This window comes from Bos mutus, chromosome X (assembly GCF_027580195.1).
Source record: "Bos mutus isolate GX-2022 chromosome X, NWIPB_WYAK_1.1, whole genome shotgun sequence".
NCBI lineage: Eukaryota > Metazoa > Chordata > Mammalia > Artiodactyla > Bovidae > Bos > Bos mutus.
Genome location: NC_091646.1, coordinates 69,544,682 through 69,559,756, shown reverse-complemented (window position 1 = coordinate 69,559,756; position 15,075 = coordinate 69,544,682). Strand labels below are relative to the sequence as shown.

At 40.1% G+C, this 15,075-nt stretch overlaps 1 protein-coding gene across 5 annotated transcripts in view; it reads left to right on the top strand.

Moving 5' to 3' along the window:
• Window positions 1-1,065: 1,065 nt before the first annotated feature.
• The window catches only part of PHKA1 (phosphorylase kinase regulatory subunit alpha 1), a 172,293-nt gene continuing 158,283 nt past the window's right edge, over window positions 1,066-15,075 (top strand). For 3 of the 5 annotated variants that reach the window (XM_005899619.3, XM_005899618.3, XM_005899617.3), the window contains exons 1-4: window positions 1,066-1,473; window positions 2,520-2,678; window positions 9,522-9,569; window positions 12,342-12,510. In XM_005899619.3, the coding sequence (XP_005899681.1) occupies window positions 1,396-1,473; window positions 2,520-2,678; window positions 9,522-9,569; window positions 12,342-12,510 (454 nt within the window). In that variant the 5' untranslated portion in view covers window positions 1,066-1,395. The remainder of the gene's footprint in view (window positions 1,474-2,519; window positions 2,679-9,521; window positions 9,570-12,341; window positions 12,511-15,075) is intronic. The other 2 variants (XM_070366065.1, XM_070366064.1) reach the window with 1 other exon arrangement.

Here is a 15,075-nt window from a genome sequence, read left to right as displayed (position 1 = left end):
CCTTCTTCATCATCATTACCAAATATTTGCTAGTCACCTCCTAGGTGCCTGATTTTACGCTAATTTGGGCATGGGTGAAGGTCGGGGGGAGCTTACTAGGAAAGACTATGTTCCAGTATAAAATAAAAATTAAATTTAAAAAAAGATAAACGAAAATGCAAAATCACTGTGGCCTAGGTGAGGTGGCTAGGGAAGGTTAGAGTCACAGATTTTCAGAGTTGGACCTGAAAGGTCAGTCGGTCTAATTCTCTTAGCCCGCGATTCAAAGAGCAGGTGGTACTTAAGCCTTGACTTTAAAGACTTGCAGGGTCTGAGTCAGAGATCAAGATATGGAGGTTGGTCAGTAAACAACGGGAGCAAAAGTCCTGGGGCCGGACCCCGAGCGGGGTGCGGACCGATTACCCTGCGGCCAGTGATCTGCATTACCTACAGGTTTCTTTTCTAGCTTCCCTTTCTGCCTTTATTTTCAGGCTGAGTCTTTGTTGCCTCCGCCTTGTGACCTACGTTCGCACGAGGGAGCCTTCCAAAGCCATTATACAATCTCCTCCGGCTCCTCTTGGGCCAATTCCCTCCTGGGGCACTCGTTTCCTCAAAGCACACTACTGCCCTCTTCCTTCCCCAGCGCGCCGATTCGCCTCTTTCTGGGGAATAAAGTACCTTTGGGAGTTGTTTCTTTTTGGGTTTGGATCGGAGTAAGGAGTTTAATCTGAGCTTTGAGTCAAAGGGATAAAATATAATAAAGACCCGGAAATTCCAATTCTTTAGACCTTGAACGCAAACGATCGTTCTTTCCTTTCAGGTTTGAAGTTACCGTGGGTTTCGAAAGCTAGGCGGGCAGAAAAACAGCTTCCCTGACATCCTGTGTGCGCAGCAAGTGTGGACAACTGAAATAGCCATCTGAGGTGTTTCGAAAATAAACTCATGATAGCACATTGCCTACGGTGACACATTCTCCGCTGCGGGGCGGACAGGGTCGCCGGGGGGCGGGGCGAGTCCGGGTGTCGCGCGCAGCTGCTGGGATCCTGCGGCGCCAGCCCCGCCTCCCGCTTGCGTCTCGCGAAAGGTGGAGGCGGAGCCGCGGCCGGTGACCCGAAGCTCTGGGCCGCTGCGGCCTTCAGTCTCGCTGAGTGGAGCGGAGGATGCAGGAGCCACCCGCGGAGGCCAGACCCGCTTAAGGGAGGCGGCGAGCGGCGCCAGAGGCACTTCGGCTGGGCGCTACAGTGCAGGAGGCACGCACGGGCGCGGAGGAGTGGTGGCCCCCTGGAGGCCGCAGTGGCCTGGCACTCGGGCTTCCCACACTGAGGGCGGAGCTGCGTTGGCACCTCCTTTCTTGGAAGATCGTGGGCCCCTGTGGCACTCTGGCCAGTCCTCTGAGGGGATTGGAAACCCAGCGCGATGAGGAGTCGGAGTAACTCCGGGGTCCGGCTAGACGGCTATGCTAGGCTGGTGCATCAGACCATCCTGTGCCATCAGGTAAGTGAATGGGTGTCGCCTGTGATCACCGAGGATGTGCAGTGTGATAACCTGAATGGAGACCCTGGGTGAACCCGTGTGTGTGTGTGTGTGTGTGTGTGTGTGTGTGTGTGTATTTTGCAGGTTCTCCCGCCCCCTAGCTGGGGAGGCCGTAAAGGACCCTGAAGTTTGGAGGTCAAGTTGGGACCAGAACAGAACCCGAATCAGGGACCATTAGCCAGGAGTCCTGAGTTAGAGCTTCTAAGCTCCCCTCCCCGTGCCCCCGCGTCCCCCATATCACAGCTAGGTTCCAGGGGTCAGAGTTGTATGATGCTTTGAAGCTTGTTTATGGATACAGACCCCGACCGGGCCCCAGGCCTGGGAGCCCTCTCCTTCCCCTCCGCCGAAGAAAAAAGAAGTAGAGGAACTTTTAGCCATCTTTAGACTGTTGTGAAGCAGAAGCCAATGGCAACCCACTCCAGTGTTCTTGCCTGGAAAATCCCATGGACGGAGGAGTCTGGTAGGCTGCAGTCCATGGGGTCGCTAAGAGTTGGACACGACTGAGCGACTTCACTTTCCCTTTTCACTTTCATGCACTGGAGAAGGAAATGGCGACCCGCTCCAGTGTTCTTGCCTGGAGAATCTCAGGGACGAGGTAGCCTGGTGGGCTACCGTCTTCGGGGTCGCACAGAGTCGGACACGACTGAAGCGACTTAGCAGCAGCAGCAGACTGTTGTGAAGATCTGAAGTACCGGTGTACTTCATTATAGTTTTTCTACTCTTTTAATGCTGCTTTTTCATTGATAAGTTCATTCTTTCTAACTGGAAAGTTAAAACATCTCCTTTCTTTTAAGAATTCCCACATTTCAGACTGGTAAGGCTTCAGCCAGATCTTTCCCCTTATTCAAGATAGCATTTGTTTGCACTTGGTCAGAAGAGATTATAAAACTCAGGAGTGGGGACATAGAAGAAAAACCAAAGTCCCTCAGTACCCATTTGATACACTCTGTTTCCTCATATTAACACCCTATGGTTACCTGCCTGTCCCCTTTTTCTTGCCCTTACAGAACCCAGTGACTGGCTTACTTCCAGCCAGCTATGACCAGAAAGATGCCTGGGTCCGGGATAATGTGTACAGCATCTTGGCTGTGTGGGGTTTGGGCCTGGCCTATCGGAAGAATGCAGACCGAGATGAGGATAAGGCAAAAGCCTATGAACTGGAACAGGTACTCAATAAAAATACAAAACTCTGGAACTGTGGGGCAGGAGTGGCAGAGACAGAAGTAATTGTAGTCCACAGGAACTTAGAGACGTGTTTTGCTTTTCTCCCTCCTTCTTCACCTTGCTGAAATTACACTCCATAAAGCTTTCCTGTATTGTACTGATTTTTTTTTTTTTTTTTTTTGCAGTGGAAACATGAAACTTGCTGATTCAGGGAGAGAGGGCAGTCTGTTCTGTCACAGTGGCAAATCCTATCCTCAGATCTTTGCTAAAATTTGTAATCCTCTTTCCAAGTAAATGTATTTTGTAATCTCCAGCATATTTATTGTCATTGAGAGGAATATTTGGAGGCAGGTATCTACTATTTTACTTCCTTTTCTGAAAAAGGTAGATGGTATTTATATGAAGGTATGGAGAAGGAAATGGCAACCCACTCCAGTATTCTTGCTTAGAGAATCCCATGGACAGAGGAGCCTGGCAGGCTATAGTTCATGGGGTTGCAAGAGTCGGACACAACTTAGCCACCACCACCACCACCACCACCATATGAGGGTAACTGATATAAATTAGCAGACTTTCCCAACTAGACACAAGTAAAGACTTTGTTGATTTTTATACCTTAAGCTACTGTTTCAGAGTCTGTTGTGTGTCCTCACCCCCATATCCACCCCAACCCTTTGGGGTAAAAAAAGGTCAGATTCAGCAGATACTTTTAAGCCAACTTTTAAGGCCTTTCCCAGAGTAAAAAAAAAAATCCTCTATAGAACTATTAATATTTAGAAACAGGATGCTGTGTCCTCTTGAATGACCAAGAAAATAATATTCTGGACTACATGGGACTCTCAATGTTAAGATACTCTGCTGTCAGTTGTAAGGTATATGTGAATTCTTTTCCATTAGGGGAAAAGATTCTCTCCACATCAGCCATTTTCTCAAGAGGTCTCCCTAAAGTTAGGCAATCTGAACTCTGGTCTTCATCTGTAAATCAGAATATTGAGATTTGGTTGTTTTTAAGGATACTAACATATTGTGGGGTTCTAGTCCTTGGCAGTAGGAAAGAGTCACTGTGTAGTCCTCTACAATAGCAAGTACCTCTTATTCCCTCAAGCCATAATTGAGAGGTACTTTGGTCCACTGAAAAAAGCTCTTGGAGTTTTTTCTCTAACCCAGGAAGTACAGATCAATATTTCTGTGACTTATAGAAGACATACATAACCATTGTGAGAATTTGGAAAATATGGAGTGTTAAAAAAAATCTGTAATGCTACTGCCCTCCCCCATCCTATGTCCTACTCTGTTTTGCTATTTCGATCTCAGTATTTTGTTTGTTATGTTTTGCTAGAATTTTCTATTAGTGGAACAATAACTAAGATGTTATACCCAGTATGATTTGACAGATTTCTTTTTCAATACTGTTGGAAGAAATCTGTGTCTGAACAGTCATTCTACAAAGCTGACATTTTTCCTCATGTGTCCCAGGAAGAAAATATTTAACAGAGGAAGAGGGAAAAATGAACAAGACATTGTTCATTCTAAAATTTTAATGTTCTGTTAAGCAGTTTTTCACACAGCACAAAAATATTTTCTATACCACCACAATGATAACCTTGGAATAACTAAAAAACATTATAGCAATAGGAAACATCTTTTCAAAAGAAACATTTCTCTGAGAATTCTAAAATCTCTACAAACTTTTATTATGAATTAAAACAGATTGTATTATTAAGTCTCATTAATTTTTTTCCTCAAACCTGACTCAGTTCATTTAGACTGGGGATCAGAAAAACCATCTCTGTAGAGGCCAGATAGTAAATATTTTTGGCATTGTGGCTCATGTGTAGTCTCAACCCAACTACTCAGCTCTTCCACTACTCTGCAAAAGCAACCAGAGGCAATACATAAATGAATAAGCATGATTATGTTCCAAAAAGTTCTATTTACAAAAGCAGGCCATGAGCTAGATTTTCCCCAACTACACATGAATGGTTTTAAACTCTGGCTGTGGATTGGAATGACTTGAGAAACTTTTAAGAAATACCCTTACTGGACCTCACCCTAGAACAACTTAGATAAATCTCTAGCCCCAGGGGAATCACTATTAGAGAAAAAACTGCCTTGTTAATTCTAAAGTGCAGCCAGGGATAATCACTGATCTGTGGCTAATAAATGAGCATAAGTGAAATCAAATATAGTAAATTCATAGATTAAATTCACATCTACTGTCAACTTTCCATTACTGTGGGGATTTTCCCAAACCACTGATTGTTAATCATTTCTACCCTTCTAACTCTTACCTAGGTTTCTCTCTGAGAAATAATGTCAAAGAACTAAGGAAAATTCTGGATGAAAAGGGGACAAGAACTTAGGTGACTATCCATCCTAGATTGAGAATAGAAGTATGTACATATATGTTTTTACAAATGCTGTTTCTCTTAATCACACAGATATAAATTCACACCCATAAAAATAAATAGGCACACAAATAGAGTTAGCTCTTTGGCTGCCCCCAGCTGAAAAACTTCTTCCTCAGTTTTATTCTCTTTGTGTATTCTCTCATTTTTGTCTCATGGCTTTAACTGTTGCCTTTATGAGAATGACTTCCAAAGCTTCATCTTTAACTTTAACCTCACTTCAGTTTCAATACCAGATTTTCATTTTGTCTTCTGGTCAGTTGCACCTGAATATATCATGGTTTCTCAAAATCAGCAGGTCTGATACCTCAGCTTCCCTACTAAAAACAAACAAAATAGACTACTAAACAACAAAAACTCACCAAGTGTCCTTTTTTTCTTATTGGTGTCCTCATTCAACCAGTCACCTGGACAACCTTACTTCGAACATTTCCATAGTGTGTTCCATGGAACACTAGATTGACTAAGTTTGGAGCTATGTTAAACAACAGGCTTCTTTACTCTGTAATTTCTCCAAGCCTTTAATATACTGATGTGCATTTTGAATCTAAGACAGGGATATATATTTACAGTCTTTCTAGAATTTCCTGGACTAGTGCTGGTTTGATTCCTGGGTTGGGAAGTTCCCCTGGAGAAGGGATAGACTACCCAGTCCAGAATTCTTGGGCTTACCTGGTGGCTCAGACAGTAAAGAATCCACCTGTAGTGTGGGAGACCTGGGTTCGATCCCTGGGTTGGGAAGATTCCCTGGAGGAGGACATGGCAACCCACTCCAGTATTCTTACCTGGAGAATTCCCATGGACAGAGGAGCCTGGCGGGCTACAGTCTGTGGGGTCGCAAAGAGTTGGACATGACGGACACTGAGCCGACTAAGCACAGCACAGTGTTCTATAGTGTTTGAAAAGGGCTTCCCTTATGGTGATTTTTGATTTGTCTCTTTTGCCTTTTGATACATGAAGATCAAAGTCTGTTAATTCTTACATTTTTCTTGACTCCATCCCCTCCTTTCTATTCCCTGCTGCCTCAGCCTTAGTTTAAACCTTGATCACTTAACACTTTTGTGAAAACAACATATAAATTGTCTATTTTCATTCTCAGCAATCTTTCTGTAGCTCTCATTTCCCTACAAGTAAAATCCAAATGTTTTGGATTGATAGTCAAGAGTCTTTAGGGTTTGGTCCTAGGCTGCTTTTTCAATATTATATCATGCTGGTCCCCTGCATTCTACCCCCAGTTCCAGCCAGGTTGGTATCTTCATTACCCCTCTACCAGTCCCTTGCTGAAAATGTCTGACATATGTGTAAAAACTTCATTGTACTGTGTGTGTGTGTGTGTGTGTGTGTGTTAGTCGCTCAGTCATGTATGACTCTTTGCTATCCCATGGACTTTAGCCTGCCAGGCTCCTCTGTCCATGGAGTTTTCCAGGCATGAATTCTGGAGTGGGTAGCCATTCCCTTCTCCAGTAGCTCTTTTCAACCCAGGGATTGAATCCAGTTTTCCTGCATTGTGGGCAGACTCTTCACCATCTGAGCCACCAAGGAAGCCATGCTTTCCCATAATTACTAGTATTTTATTCCCATAACATCCTGTGAGTTAAGTATCATTTTCCCTAATTTACAGGGGAAGGGACTGACATAGGGAGATGAAGTTGGCATTTGGTGGTACCATGAATACTACCTGGGTCTTATGACTTCAGATTCAGTCCTTTTGAATTTTTCCTCCCTCCTTCAGGGAAGCCATAGACATTTCCATCTCCAGATTATTTTATGAGCTGTTTCTTCACCTGTGAAGCCTGATGTCAATCCTACATTTTCTGTGGTTCTTCTATTCACAGACTTCTCAATTTTACAGTGATCACTTCTTTCTCAGGACTGTTTTCTTGGAACTTCTAAATCACTTATGGTCAATGCCATTCAACATGTTCAGTTTTTCATTCAACAAACCTTGTGTAATTGTTATGTGCCAAGCCCTGCAATAGATATAAAAATTAAATGGAACAAAATGTTTATATTTAAATCTCAACTTTTTAACTTATAAATTTACAGAAAATATTAGAAATTGTAAAATAAACATATTTGTATGTACTCTTTAAGATTCACTAGTTTTTAACGTGTTGTCATACTTGCATCCCCTCCATAAACATGCACATACAGGTGCACAGCTTTTTTTCTTGGTGAGCCATTTGAGAGTTACTTGCACACATGAAATATGTATTTTTAAAAGTATAGTCTGCGTAATCCATTAATTTAAAAGTTTATTTCTGAATCTGTCTGCCTCTTTTTCTTAAGAAGTTCATAGCCTAATTGGAGGTGGGGAGATGTATAAACATAGTTACAGCACATTAGGACAGATAATGTAGGTACTGTATATAGGAGATAAGTACAAAGTTCTGCAGGAACACACAGCTGGAAAGTCTAATTTCCCTTGAACAAGGCAAGAAAGGATTCATAGAGGAGTTGGATTTTTAAGGATAAGCCAGAATTGTCATGTAGACTATATTTGTAGTTTACAGTTTTTCTTTTTGTAGTTTCGTATTTTTAAAAAGTATATCTATCCTGTCTCCGTTTTCTTTATGTTTTACAAAGCCTGATAGAGGCTCATGTGTATCTGATTGTATTTATATCAGTCAGTTCACAAGCACATAGATCCATATCCTCAAAAAAGATAAATTAGACGATGTCATTTGGTCTGGTTAGAAGCCCTGGTGTACGTATAAACATGTATAATTAATGCCAGCTAGTGCACCTGAATCAGGGAATGGGCAGTTTAGGGGAATACAAAATATAGATACTTCTCTTCATTCTTAACCATTCCATGCTTCTTATTAATTTTATCCTGACTTGGAATTTGAAAAAAATGGCTGAGAGTGGCCATTCCAGGAGGACAAAAGTGGATGGCAATCAGGACTCCTCCACTGCATCTATAATTCCCCAGACTTATTTAAATTAAAGAAAATATTTGTGGTAGTAGCAGGATTGCATAGTAAAGAGAGTTGAAAGAATGGGATAAAAAATCTGTGAGTATGTTAGTGACCTGTAGAAGAGAATTCAGAATCAAAGTCACCCCACAGAGTAAGCAGGCTGTGTTTAATACTGTCTAAAACAGTATAATAAAGGATAATCTCTTCCATTAGGATCGAAGTAATAGAGATTTTCTGGTAGAGGTTGCATTGTTTCACTACTTTGTAACAAATGCTTCATGCTTTAAAGGGTGACAAGATCACACACTGCCTATTTGTTCTCTCTATCATTCTCTTTATTTCTTCCCTTGGACCATTGGTAGACAGAAATTACTTAAGGAAAGGAACTCTCCCAAGAAAACACTTTATTTTACCCTCAGTAAAAGATTTAAGAAAGAATTGAAACATAACTTAATAGGTTCTTATCTTTTTCATGCCTACAGCTTGTAGTCCCATTTGAATATTTTGAAGGAATAGCAGAATAGTGCAGCTCCTAAGTATTAGGTTAGTTTTCAGAGGTGTCCTGAAGCCACCTCTGAGACAACATTCCTTGGAGTAACCTGCTTGTATTTCTTCTGGACTGGGGAACAGAAAGCTTAGAGAAATGGAGAAGCTCTGTGACGCTGTATTCTTCCAAAACATACTGCCTATCCATGCCAGTGTTGATGGACCCTTCTGGTGTCATGTAGTATAACAAGTATATTGTTACTATACTATAATTAAATAAACTTATTATATGATTACTATATTTATTATGCTAACTAGTATAGTATAACTAGTATCATACATTATTACTATACTATATTATAAATAAATACAATTATTACTATATTATACCAACTACCATAGTATATAATTGGTAATCAGAATTTTGGAGTGTTATGATTAGAACACTAACCACTTTAGAAATTGTCAAGCCCTAGTAAGAGAATAGTGATGACTTGAGACTTAAGTTTGGGCTTTTTTTCAGGGCAAGAGGGTTGAGTTGCACTAACAATTCTCGTTTACAATTATTCTGAAGTTTATTTATTCTTTAAGAGAAATGTCCAGATAATATTTCTATGGGCTCTTGAGGATAAGTCTTGGCTAGTTTAGAAAAAAAAATAAAAGTGATGATGTTGGCTTTTCTAGGACATAGGATATGTTTTAAATATCCTCATAGCGTTATGATTTTTGAGCTAACTTGCCCATTTTTTTCCAGGTGGAATGTCCTCTAATAGGATAGTTGACTTAGTTTTACACAAACCTGTTGGAGCTTGTATTTTTTTTAACTTGAAGGAGTCACCAACTGCAGGTTTCAGTTCCACTTTTAGCTGCAATCTGCTCTTCTGTGTACCTATAAAGTAAATGCCATGTAAATAGGAACCCAGGATAAGGTTACTTGTTCTCAAAAGGTCATGTACCAACTGCAGTTGCTGAGTAAGTGTTCCTGCATCTAGGGATGTTTATAACAGCTTGTTTCCATTTATTTCTGCAGAGTGTAGTGAAGCTGATGAGGGGACTGCTGCACTGCATGATTAGACAGGTATGTCATTGTTAATGCACCCTCTCCAATAAAAGCACATGATAATTTATATATATATACACACACACACACACACACACACACACACACGTATATACGGTTTATTTTTTTTCAATTTCACAAATAGTACATACTAATTTTAGAAAATCTGTATAATTGAGGAGGGAAATGTCACCCATGATTTCACCATCCAGTTACCACTGAAGTATTGTCTTCCAGTCTTTTCCCCCTCCTCTACAAATGATTTCTTTTATATATTTCATCAGTACTGTACATGCAATTATGTATATTGAGTAAAAAGTGATGCAGGTCTCTAAACTCCTCTGAAACCCTTGAGACCAAATAAATTTCACAATTCAGAATTTTTCAGATTTTAAAAGGTAGTACTGGACATGGAACGACAGACTGGTTCCAAATAGGAAAAGGAGTACGTCAAGGCTGTATATTGTCACCCTGCTTATTTAACTTATATGCAGAGTACATCATGCAAAATGTCAGGCTGGACAAAGCACAAGCTGGAATCAAGATTGCCAAGAGAAATATCAATGACCTCAGATATGCAGATGACACCACCCTTATGGCAGAAAGTAAAGAGGAACTAAAAAGCCTCTTGATGAAAATGAAAGAGAAGAGTGAAAAAGTTGGTTTAAAGCTCAACATTCAGAAAACGAAGATCATGGCAACTGTTCCCATCACTTCATGGGAAATAGATGGGGAAACAGTGGAAACAGTGTCAGACTTTATTTTTCTGGGCTCCAAAATCACTGCAGATGGTGACTTCAGCCATGAAATTAAAAGACGCTTACTCCTTAGAAGGAAAGTTATGACCCACCTAGATAGCATATTCAAAAGCGGAGACATTACTTTGCCAACAAAGGTCCGTCTAGTCAAGGCTATGGTTTTTCCTGTGGTCATGTATGGATGTGAGAGTTGGACTGTGAAGAAAGCTGAGTGCCAAAGAATTGATACTTTTAAACTGTGGTGTTGGAGAAGACTCTTGAGAGTCCCTTGGACTGCAAGGAGATCCAACCTGTCCATCCTAAAGGAGATCAGTCCTGAGTGTTCTTTGCAAGGAATGATGCTGAAGCTGAAACTCCAGTACTTTGGCCACCTCATGGGAAGAGTTGACTCATTGGAAAAGACTCTGATGCTGGGAGTGATTGGGGGCAGGAGGAGAAGGGGACGACAGAGGATGAGATGGCTGGATGGTATCACCGACTCGATGGACGTGAGTTTGGGTGAACTCCGGGAGTTGGTGATGGACAAGGAGGCCTTGCGTGCTGCAATTCATGGGGTCACAAAGAGTCGGACATGACTGAGTGACTGAACGGAACAGCATATATACCATATATTATGTTATGCCCTCAGAAAATCCAAATATCACTCTATAGTCAGAAACATTAGACTCTCTATAGGAAAACATGCATTTTTCACAATAAGTGGAATAAATAAAAACTTCAAATAGTCCCATGTTAGTTTGAATCAGATGTTGCCACCAAATGAATTTTGATACAAAACTTAGGGGGAAAAAACATTTTGGAAATGTTTTAGATTTTAGAATTGGAGATAAGGGGCCAAGAATTTATATCTTCTAGAATTAATTTGCATTTTCCTGATCTTGAGTCAAGTTGAACATCCTTTCATGTGGGGGTTGAAAATTCGTATTTTGTCTTCTATTAATTGCCTTTTAGGTCCTTTGCCTCTTTCTCTTTCAGGCTGTCTCTATCTTGCCTATTTGAGGAGTGCCTCTCCATGATGGATATTAATCCTTTGTCACATGCACTGCAAATATTTTTAGCAGTGTCTGGTTTATCTTTTGGGTTTGCTTATGATATTTTTCCCATTCAAAAGTGTCTCACTAAAAGAAAGTATTTTATTTTTATCCTAGGAGTTCTTTACACGTGTTATACTCATTGACTCTGAACTGATTTTCTTGACCTAAGAATACATTTTATTAGAAGGAGAAATTGAGGCCCAGATTAATAAAATGACCATCCTGAGGCACCAAAAAGTCTAAAGTAAAAAGAAATCAAGTCCAGACTTCTGAACTTGATCAGTGATCTCTCTACTGGATTGTTTCACACCCATGATTTTTTTCATTCTTTGCTACTTTTTAATTTTTTTGCATTTTAGATATTTGTATTTTCCACCTTACCAAATAGGTTTAAAGTCACTAATTTCTTGGACTATATTTAAAGATATGATAGTTACTATCATATATCAGATGCACACGTAATCAAATAGAAATTTCAGGTAATAAGTCTTTCATTTGTCCCTTGCACAATGTCTCTTTTCTGACCTTGGTTCCAGCTTTCTTTCATGTTTTTTCTTTGTCATTCCATGAGTCTCTCCCCAGCTCCTTTTATTACTCCTTCAAAATATATCTTCTTGGTTCTACTTTCCCTCAAAATGTCTACCTCTGTTTCAGGAACAAATGTATCTTTTTTACAACTCAATTATCTCTTACTAAGCTGTTCTCACTCAATCTCTCTGCATCTCAGTTTTTATCTACAAAACAGCAAAACAACCATCTGAAGAGTGAAAGAGAGGTGATGAATAGGAAATAGCTGAGTTCGATGGATATTATTTTCTAATTAAATTGTTTAAATTGAAAAATAATGACAGCAGGGGAAAAGGGGTAACAATGCATTTTAAATATTCACAGTTGCCTGAAGGCCAAATGGAGTGATGTATGTCAGAGTACTATTGAAGTATGGCATATGGGTTGATTTTCCTTCATACCCTTCTTTTTACTGTTTCTGTTTTCTTCAGGTGGATAAAGTAGAATCCTTCAAGTATAGTCAGAGTACCAAGGATAGCCTCCATGCCAAGTACAACACCAAAACCTGTGCCACTGTAGTGGGTGATGATCAGTGGGGACACCTGCAGTTGGATGCTACCTCTGTGTACCTGCTCTTCTTAGCACAAATGACTGCCTCAGGTCAGTACAAGGACAGAAATACGGGAATCACTGAGTGTGGAGCACTTGCCCTGGCACATGTGGCTTCTCCAAAGGTGTTGTCCAGAAAACAACATGGATGTTTACACTGCTCAAAGATACACATTGGAAATATAATATTTTGTAAATTTTATACAGAGAAACTCTCTAAAGTATAGTTAGCACAAGTATGGACTACTCATTAATATATATTTTTAATTGAGAACCAGGAAATCTGGGATTTTCTTTAGACAGGTATTTTTATGTCTTTTATTAATCCCCAGATATTATAAAATGGGAAAGAAGGACTAAGGTTTATTGCTTATTAGTATTAACATCACCTACTTTGTACTACTCTTTATGAATGGATTATGTACAAGGCATCTGTCTGTAGGCATCTAATTTATATTAAGAGAATTAACTTTGGAATCAGAATTCAATGTTTTCTATTATTGAATAACACACCCTGTTCAGATGGCTTTTTTAATCATTTTAGATGTTTTACTAGAAAAGAAAATTATAACAACCAACATAATTTCCTTTTATTTCTCTTAAATTAGGGAGGACTAAGAATCTGATTACATTCAGTTTATAAATTAAATAGGACTTTACAAGATCTTCCTGAGTAAATGCATGTACTTCTCACAATACCACATCTTTGACATTTCAGTTTCTTTATCTTTCTATCTGATTACAGAGCTCCTTCATACTAAGGGCATTCAGGGTGGGAATTACCCCAGAATACTTTTCTCTTTTCTTGCAGAAATAAATACTTGGTGATAAAGCCTCCCTTTTTTTTCCCCTCTAGAACAACACACATCCCAGAGGTTGAATAACCTTTTCTTAAAATTATGTCTACTCACATACTCCTTTCTTTTGGAGGGGAAATTTCTCCCTGAATAAATGTATCTTTTAGGTAGGTTTGAGTGGCTCAGACGGTAAAGAATTTGCCATCAATGCAGGCGACCCGGTTTCGATGCCTGGGTCAGGAAGATCCCCTGGAGAAGGGAATAACTACCCACTCCAGTATTCTTGCATGGAAAATCCCATGGAAAGAGGAGCCTGGTGGGCTAGAGTCCATGGTGTTGCAAAGAGCTGGACACAACCGAGTGACTAACACTGTCACTTTTCACTTAGGTAGATTTTATTTAATTTATTTAAGTAGAATGGTAACTATAATTCCATATCTAATATTCTTCTAATATCAACTCTGGAGTGTTTTTCTACAAAGCAGTGTCTAAATATCCCTTGTGGTTTTTCATTTTGAGCCTCAAAGGGAAGCAGAAATATACTAAAGAGGTTTATAAGAGACCATTCATTCAACAAAAGTTTGTTGATTCCTGACTTAACATTTGATTTTCAACACCATGAGCTGATTTTGATAAGTACTTGGCATAAGGTAGATATTTTATCAAGCAAGTCTTTGAGGAATAAGTTGAAATAAGTAGAAATTCACAATCCAAAAAAGGGAAGGGAATAACAATGACGATAGCATAGAAGTTTGAAATGTACTGGCCATCAGGGTAAGGCTAGATATCTTCCTTGGTTAGAGTGTAAGATAGATCTGGAAAAACGGCAAGCGATGGAGCTAAAAACTTGGGGCTAAACTGTTTAAGGGCCTGTGTACCATGCTTTGGTTTCCCAAGTGGCTCAGTGGTAAAGAATCTGCCTGCCAATGCAAGAGACCCAGGAGATGTGGGTTCAAGCCCTGGATCGGGAAGATCCCCTAGAGAAAGAGATGGCAACCCACTCCATATTCTTGCTTAAAAATTCCATGGAAAGAGGAGCCTGGTAGGCTACAGCCCATGGGGTCACAAAAGTCAGACACGACTTAGCGATTGAGTACACATGAACATACCATTCTAAGTAGTTTGGAGTTTGGAGTTTAGTCTGTAGTCAATAGAAAGCCACTCAAGATAAATAATAAAGAAAGTGTTAAATAGCAGGAAGATAGATTGGATGGAGGAGAACATTAAGATGGGGCTTCCCCTGTGGCTCAGTGGTAAAGAATCCACCTACCAATGCAGGAGACAGGTTTGCCGCCTGGACCAGGAAGATCCCACATGCTGCAGAGCAGCTAAGCCCATGTGCCACAACTATTGAGCCTGTGCACTAGAACCTAGGAGCCACAACTGCTGCAGCCCTCGCGCCCTAGAGCCCATGCTCTGCAACAAGAGAAGCCACTGCAATGAGAAGTCTGTGCACTGCAACTAGAGAGAAGCCCCCATTCTCTGCAAGAAGAGAAAAGCCTGCACAGCAGCAAAGACCCAGCACAGCCAAAAATAAATAAATAAAAATTATTTTTGTAAAAGATAGAGGACTAGTTAGAAGTTTTTAAATACTTTAGGCAAGAAATGATGTAGAATTTATGTAAGGCAGTTGTCTTGAGGATAAAAAAGAAGATTTGTGAGAGATAATTGAGAAGTAAAATATGAAAGATCTTTATGTAAAATTTAGCAATTCTCTGAACATTTTTGAATTCTTAGAAATCTCAACTTTGGTTCAAGGAAAGGCTTAGACAGAAGCTGATTGCAACTTAGAGGATAGTAGCAGAGGAGCTCCACAGAC